Source organism: Chrysochloris asiatica, unplaced genomic scaffold (assembly GCF_000296735.1).
Source record: "Chrysochloris asiatica unplaced genomic scaffold, ChrAsi1.0 scaffold00027, whole genome shotgun sequence".
NCBI classification, from domain to species: Eukaryota; Metazoa; Chordata; class Mammalia; order Afrosoricida; family Chrysochloridae; genus Chrysochloris; species Chrysochloris asiatica.
The window spans coordinates 6718650-6727446 of NW_006408545.1; the positions used below are offsets into that span (position 1 = coordinate 6718650).

General features: G+C 40.1%; 1 protein-coding gene across 1 annotated transcript in view; it reads left to right on the forward strand.

Moving 5' to 3' along the window:
• ROS1 (c-ros oncogene 1 , receptor tyrosine kinase) overlaps window positions 1–8797 on the forward strand; it is a 182461-nt gene that overhangs the window by 52201 nt on the left and 121463 nt on the right. The window contains exon 16 of the mRNA XM_006839976.1: window positions 1301–1498. Within this exon, the coding sequence (XP_006840039.1) occupies window positions 1301–1498 (198 nt within the window). The remainder of the gene's footprint in view (window positions 1–1300; window positions 1499–8797) is intronic.

The window sequence follows — 8797 nt, forward strand, 5'->3', positions numbered from 1 at the left end:
TGGATCCAACCAAATGACCTTTTCACCAACTTCAATCTTTTCTCCACTTATCAAGATGTTATCTATTGGCCTAGTTGTGAGGGTTTCTGTTTTCTCATACCCAAGACTGTGGTCTTTGACCTTTATCAGTAAGTATTTTAGGTCCTCTTTGCTTTCAGCAAGCAAGGCTGTAAAATCTGCATGTTGTAGGTTGTGGATGAGTCTTTCTCCAATCCTGACGCCATGTTCTTCGTCGTATAATCCAGTTTTTCAGGCAGTGTACAGAATAACTATGGTGAAAGAATACAATCCTGGGGCACACCTTGCCTGATTTTAAACCATTCAGTGTCCCCTTATTCTGTTTGAACAACTGCCTCTTGGTCCATGTACAGGTTCCTCATGAGCACAAATAAGTGTTCTGGAATACCCATTCTTATACTCTGTTATCCATAGTTTGTCATGGTCTATACAGACTTACATAGTCAGTAAAGCACAGGTAAACATCTTTCTGGTATTCTCTGCTTTCAGGCAAGATCCATCTTAAGTCAGCAGTGATATTCCTTGTTCATGTTCTAATCTAAATCGGCTTGAACTTCTGACAGTTCCCTGAGGATGTACTGTTGCAGCTGTTTTAAAATTATCTTTAGCAGAACTTAACTTGCGTGTGAGAGCTGAACAATAATCACTGTGCCCCCAGCGCTCCTGGCACTTATGTGATAAACATTTTCAGTTTAATGAATGAGTGTATAAATGCAGTGCTTCACTATTACAATGTTGTCGTTGTCATGTGCTGTCCAGTTGGTTCTGACTCATAGCTATCAGGGTTTCTGAGCAGTGACTGGTGGGTTTGAACTGCCTACCTGTGTTTAGCAGTCTAGTGCCTATTCTATAGTGCCACTAAAACTACCACTGTTGCAATGTTGTTGTTGTTAAGTGTTGTTGAGTCAGTATTGACCCATAGAGAACCTGTATAGGGTTTCTGAGGAGTGGCTGGTAGGTTTGACCTGCCAACTTTGAGGTCCAAACTGATCTTGCAGTCCAGCGTTTATCCTACAAGGCCACACCAGGACTATTACAATGTTGTTGTTGTTGTTGTTGTGAAGTGCCTTCGAGTCAGTTCTAACCCATAGCGACCCTGTATACGGTTTCCGAGGAGCAGCTAGTGAGCTTGAACCTCCGACCTTGCGGATCATATGGCTTTGCAGTCTGGCGCACTAACCTACAGCGCCACACCGGGACTCCTGGACTATCACAATAGCTGTGCAGAAATAATGAGTTCATTCAAAAATCATGAACTGATCATTCTTATGATATTTTGCAGATCCAGAGACAGTCTGTGTTGACAGGACATACAGACATTGTGACTCATGTGAAGATGTTGGTGAATGACATGGTGGTGGATTCAGTTGGTGGTTATCTCTATTGGACCACCCTATACTCAGTTGAAAGCACCAGACTAAATGGGGAAAGTTCTCTTACACTGCAGGCCCAGGGAAAAAAGTGGCTTTCTGGAAAAAAGGTGATGACCTAAAACATTTTGATCATTTAGTGACACTAAATATTGCTCTTGCTTAGGTGAATAATACTTTATTTGTGTATTGTGAATGGTTAAGATTGAATCTTGCTATGTGAAACACTGTTATGTTAAGTTCTTTGTATAAGATTTCTCAAAGTCCTACCTGATTATTGTAACTGATTCACTAACTATAAATATAAGCTCAAATATAGTGGAAGATTTGCATTTTAATTTCATGTTACTTTAATAGTGTTAATAACTTCTGTGGGATATTGTGGAGCTTTTCATAGGGTATGATAGAGTATTTTATTATTTTCAGTCAATTTTGGGTATTGACTGCAATTTTGGGGCCTGACTCTAAACTGTCTGTCCCCTACCTCCATTTACTTGGCTTTTCTGCCTTGGTTTTGCTATCTGAAAATGTGAGTAACGTCAAATATCCTACTTCATAAGGTTGTTGTGAATATTACATGGCATCATTCATGTGAAATAGTGTCAGTTGGTCCAGGAACATAGAAAATGCTCAATTATGTTAGCTCTTATTGTTGTCACTCAGTCTGAAAACACATGACTCTTTATAAAACAAACATTGTTTTTACTTCCTTACCATTTAGAAGCAATCACTGCTCTTCTTGAACCTGTTTAGCTACCCAATAGTTATCCATCTAAATTTCTAAATCTTTTTTTTTTTTCTGATTATAATAACAACTATTTGTCTATTGTATAAATGTTAAGCTTTATAGGGAAGTGTTAAGATATAAATCATTCACAATATTCTAGCTAGGATAGCCTTTAGACATGGTTTTCTTAAATTGTTAGTCATTTTTTGGATGGACATAGATAAAGTATACCTAATTCAGATATGCTAGATTGTAAATACAGATGTATCAAATTACTTTATAATTTTATATATACATGTGCCATTGAGTCGGTTCCAACTCATAGCGACCCTGTATAGTGTTTCCAAGGTGCAACTGGTGAGCTTGAACTGCTGACTTTGCAGTTCAAAGCAACTTTGCAGTCCAGCACATTAATCCACAGTGCCACACCAGGACTACACACACACACACACACACACACACACACACACACATTATTGATCATTTGATCCTCCGTTCCATAGCATACTTCTATATGGATTATAATTTCTAGAATACAGGGTAAGTCAAAAGGTATTGCTATAAAATCATAGAAGCCTTTATTAAACGTGAATCTGTTGTTTTTTGACATCTCCTCCAGCTAGGTGTATACACTTCTGAAGGTGATGTTTCCATCTCTCTAACCTGTCCCTGAAGACCTCTTGTCTCTTCTATTTACACTACACCTAAATGGCAGTTTTAGCATCCTCGATGGACTCAAATTGTGTTCCTTTTCCATGGCCTTTGAGTTTGAGGATCAAAAAGAAGTCTGAAGAGGCAAGATAAGGGATGTAGGGTTGGATGGGGTGAGGTTTTCCATGGAAATTCTCAAAGAACTTCCTTTGCTACCCTTGAAGGATGAGCAGGGGCATTGCCCCGAGAAAAAAAGTTCCTCAGCACAACTTTTTCTCATCAATGCAGTTTTCAATTTTCTTTAAAAAAGTGCTTCATAATTAGCCCCCATGATGGTCCTGTGTCCTTTGAGAAAATGGATCAGGACTATCCCTTTGAAATCTCCCAATCACAGTTGCCATAACCTTCTGAGATAACCTTTCTGCCTTGAATTTACCTAGCCAAGCAGATCTCCTTGGGAGCCACTGTTTTGATTGGCCCTGCTTTTTGAAGACACCCTGTGGAGATGAAGACAAGTGTATTATTGAGAGAACTTGTCTGTAGCCATCTACAGATTTCAGCGACATTTAAAAAACCTTTTTATGTTGAATAAACCTGTACATATAGTAACTGGAATCCTAATAGCAATTTTTTTAAAAAAAGGTTTTTATTGTGGGTTGAGTAAAGTTTACAGGGCAGATCATCAGTTTTATATTCAATAAATCATACACCTGGTTTCATTACAATGATTATAATCCCCTCCATGTACCATCAGTTAACAGTATTTCTGTCTATTCACTTTAGCTCTTTTTTTTTCTTAAAACACTCAAGCATATATAATAATTTACACCACCAAAGGGCACATTCTGCAAGTCTTTCTCCTGGCTGCCATCTCTTAGTCCCTCTCTTCCCATGAATCTAGAGTCCTCAGATGCTCCCTCTTTCTATGTCCCCATCTCTGCCTCCATCTCTGGCATTGCTGCTTCTCTGGATATGGTCTTGCATTCCGCTTGCGTTCTTCTCCCTTGATGGTCCTAGGGCCCTTTGTTTCTGGACTGTAAGATTAACTACTCCCTCATTTTTGTTATAAAACTTCTACCTTAATAACTGTGACAGTCACAATTAGTCATGATAAAAATTACTCACTATTGAATCATAAGAATCTTATCCCAATCTCTTTTAACTAGACCCCCCCACCCCCCATCTAGACAAGATGAAAATTAATCAGGGGGGTGGGACTCTTTCCCCCACACATACTATTAAACTAAACTCCCCCTTGAAACCTTGTAAGCTAGGCACTTCATCCCTTTATCGCCCCTCATTCTAGGTAGCCAATGTCTAAGTTGCCCATCCTATAGCAATGTAATTTTTTTTTTTTTTTAATGTTTTACTGTGAATTATATGATAGTTTACATGGAAGAACATTAGTTTTAAATTCAATCTATCGTATATCGTATCATTGCCATGGTTACAATCCCCTCCATGCATCATCAACCAACCAAAGGGTATACTCTGCAAGCCTGCCCCCTACACCATCCCCCTTCCTCCCCCCAGTCTTCAGCACATAGTCGCTCTCCCTCTCTGGATCTAAAGACCCCAGCTGCTCCATTGCTCCACATCATCATCTCTGCCTCCATCTCAGGCATCACTGCTTCTCTGGGTAGGGTCCCGCTCTCAGCTCTTCTGCTCCTAGACTGGAAAGTTATTCCCTCCCTTCCTTGCTATAAAACATCTGCCTTTACATTTCCAACCTTCACAATCAGTCCTGATAACAATTAGTCACTATTGTATCACAAGAGACCCATCTGCATTTCATTTCATCAGCTCCACCTAAGCAGATTGGATACTACTCACTGGAGATTCTGCCTTCCTCCAGGTCCCCTGACTCTAGGTTCCCTCTTGAAAGCTTGTAAGCCAGTCACTTCTTGCCTTTGTAGGCGCCCCCCCCCCCCCATTTTGGGTAGCCAATGTCCAAGTTGCCCATCCCTGTCTACTCTGTGTGTGGAGGGGGTGGGAATGATTCTTACTGTAAGAATTTGTTCCCTCTTTTGAGCTACTGCTTCCATAGGTGTTAGCAATGTATTTTTGACTTTCTTGTATTCAAAGAGAACTGATTAATGTATGTAGGTTGTAACACAGATATTTTAAATAGACAGAAGCAAATGCCTCAAATCCAGAGCTTAATCATTCCAATCAAATAATGAAGATTTCTGTGCTTCTTTGGAGTCACTGGAGTTTGAATGCAATGATGTTGTTGTTAAGCACCATCGAGTCAGTTCCGACCCATAGGGACCCTGCATAGAGTTTTTGAGGAGCAGTTGGTTAGCTTGAACTGCCGACCTTGAGGTTCAAACCGACTTTGCAGTTCAGTGCATTAACCACAGCGCCCCGTGAAGACTTCTTGAATACAATGATGTTGGTGTTGTTAAATGCTGTCAAGTAGATTATGATCCATAGCGACCCTGTATAAAGTTTACAAGGTGTAGCTGGTAAGCTTGAACCACCTACCTTGCAGTTCAAACGTCTTTGCAGTCTGACTCATTAGCCCACAGTGTCACACCAAGACTCTCACATAGAAATGTTAGGGAGAGTACGTTCATTTTTACAAAAGCATGTTAAAGGAATTACTATTATCTCAAGAGTAACTTCCTCTTGACCCTGAGAGTTTCCTCAGTAATCTCCTGCTGCCCATATGGTTGTTTGCACGTCTCACCACCCAGGAAGACTATGGAGTGGCCCTGTTGCGCTCCTGTAAATGAGTGACTCATTAGCGTCCTCAGCAAAGGTGGCGAAATCATCCTTCTTTCAATTCCCACTCCACAGCCTCTCACCTGCTGGAGAGTACTGTTGCTGTGTGTGCAATCTGTGTTCTGCTTCCCTAGTTTGATGTCGTGTCCATCTGCCTCCAATAACACTAGTGCTTGTTTTGAGGGCAATAAAGTTTGCACAGAGCAAACTCTCCATTTCATTGTCCTCTATTAGTATGTCACACGCAGATTTATCATAGGTATTTCACAATCAGCAGGTATGAAGAAATGTTGCTGTTAGGCACTGTCAAGATAATTTTGACTCATGTGACCCCATGTGACAGAGTGTTGTTGTTGTTAAGTGCCATCAAGTCAGTTCTGACTCATGATGACCCTGTATAGGGTTTCTGAGAAGCAGCTGGTGGGTTTGAACTGCTGATCTTGTGGTTCGCAGTCTAGTACTGATCCTGTAAGACCACATCAGGAGTCCATGTGACAAAATAGAACTATTGCAGTCTAAGATGTAATCTTTGTGGGGAAGCTCAGTGGCTCTGTAGGATAAGCACTGGACTTTGAACCATAAGGTTGGTGGTTTGAGCTCACCAGCTGCTCCATGGGAGAAAGATGAGGTTTTCTGCTCCTGCAGAGAAAATCCTATGCAGCCTTGGAAATCCTATGCAGGGTTGCTATGAGTTGGCATTGCCTCAGTGGCACTGACCAACAATAACAGTCTTTACTGGAGCCGACAGACAGGTCTTTTCTTGCAGAGCCATTGAAAGCTGCTGGTGGTAGTGGTGGTGTTAAACTACCAACGTTTTGCTTAGCATAACTGTTGCAACAAACTTTTTATATAAAGATTTATGATATTTGTGTGATTAAAGGGGGGAATAAAATGAGAAGAATGAGGTACTTTTTGCTACATCTGATGAGTCCAACTCACAATTGGTCTATTTTGCTATAGGACTAACCTGTAACATAAGGGCTTTAGTTTAGATCAAAGGAATTCTTTCTAATGCATGGGTGTTATTAGACACAGCAATACTTACCCAAAATTGAAGAAGCATCCTATGACCATTTAGGTATGGGCCTGACTGACCCATACAGAGAAACAGGACATCAACTCTAAAGCTGACTTTGACTTGGAAATTTGAATAGTTTATTTTATTCTAGCAATGGGAGTTATAGAATCTCCTTTTAAAGAGATAATACATAGTTAATCAGTAATTTAGAAAAACAATCTTTGTATCTCATTTTAAATGTTTCACTTTAACTGGAAAAAAAAAATCAATAAATCTTTAAGCCTGAGGCAAGGACATGATTCAATTCCCAAAAGGCGGGGTAGTGCTAAAATAGACTTTTACCTCCAGGGAAAGGAGCAGGTTGAGTTTGCTGGGAGACAGAAAGCTGTGATTTATAGGACAACAGAAGTGTTTTTGCAGCCATATGCCTCCTGATTGCTTCTTTGTAGCAGGTCTTCTATAACCTGTCAGCAAGTATTCTTAGTTCTGAGACTTTTATTATCTTTTTTTTTTTTTTCACATTTTCATTGGTTCATCAGTTTTTGAATGTTACTATAGCTTGCTAATGATGTAGTCATCAACATTAATCTCATATGATACCTCTCAGTCTCTATGTCTGCAATAAAAGACTTCACAGATCTGAGGTCAGATGCCTGGCAACCTCTGCTTATTTGAAAAGCCCAAGAAAGCAAAGAACTGTCCCTTAGAAAGTAACTTGTATCTTATGCATTCTATTCATAGAAGAAGCTGTCCTCCCCCACGGTCTTGTCCACCAAAAACCCAAATCTGCTGAGGTCAAGTTGATTCTTATTTACAAAGACCTTGTATAGGATTTCTGTGACTGTAAATATTTATGGGAGCCTTATCTTTCTCCCATGGAGTGGCTGGTGGATTTGAACTGAAGACCTTGTGCTTAACAGTCCAGCGCTTATCCTACAGTGCTACCAGGGCTTTTTCAGTTCTCACCTAGACAACTAGAAATATACTAAATACGTAGAAAGTAACGAGAGCAACAAGAATAGTATGAAGTGGTTGTCAGATACAGCTGAGAATAATGTTTAGATACTTCTGACTATCTAATTATAGCACAATACATTCTATATTTTATAACTAAATTAAATTATATATTGGAAGAGTATTAGTATTTCTTTTTGTCACAATTAATATAAAATACTATTTAGGACAGTTTAACCCACTGGTGTACAAACTTGGCACACTGGGACTTCCTAGAGAAATTTTTTTTAAAGATTGGGGACTGGATTCCACCCCCAGAAATCATAACTTAATAGCATAAAGTCTGGGAATTGAGAGTTTTAAAAACTCCACGGAAGATTCTAATGTGCAACAATGTTTGAATTTCAACAGTAAGGGCATTCTCTGGCGTAAGTGAGAAAGTCCAGAGTTATGACGAGCTTCAGGCAAAGTTGATACAGTGTCTTGAGGTCACCAGGACCTGGCTCTTCCACTTTAGTATTGACTGCATTACAGGCATACTGCTTATTATCCATGATGACTGCCAGCAATTTCCGGGACCCATGATGTCTGGGTTTAAATCAGCAGAAAGGTTCTGTTCTTCTAGTAAGAAGCCTGACTAGTGCAAGCAGTTTGGAACAGGTTGCTAACCTAAAGATGGGCAGTTTGAGTAGCTCGGTAGAAGGCCTGAAAGATTGCTTCCATAAGGATTGTAGCCAGAAAAACCCTGTGGAGCAGTTGTACTCTGTAACACATGGGGTTCCCAGGAGCCAGAGGCTGCTTCAGCAGCAGGAGATAACAACTTCTCCACATGGTGATATTGAATCTCATGGTTTTAGATGGTCCTGAAGTGCTCATATGCCCAGCTCTTAACCTGTCTCTGGAATAAAGGATTTTTTCTGATAATTAACCAGTTGATAGACAACTATCTGGCCAATTGATTGGAAGAGAGTCATATCTGTGCCTATTCCAAAGAGAGGTGACCCAATGGAATGCGGAAATCATAGGAAAATATCCTTGATATCCCATGTGAGTAAAGTTTTACTAACGGTAATACAGAAACGGCTACAATCATACATTGACAGAGAACTTTCAGAGGTTCAAGCCGGATTCAGAAGAGGCCATGAAACAAGGGATATCATTGCTGATGTCCGACGGATCTTGTCTGAAAGCAGAGAATATCAGAAAGATATCTACCTGTGCTTTATTGACTACGCAAAGGCGTTGGATTGTGTGTATCATGACAAGCTATCGACAACATTGCGAAGTATGAGTATTCGGTAACACTTAACTGTGCTCATGAGGAATCTGTAC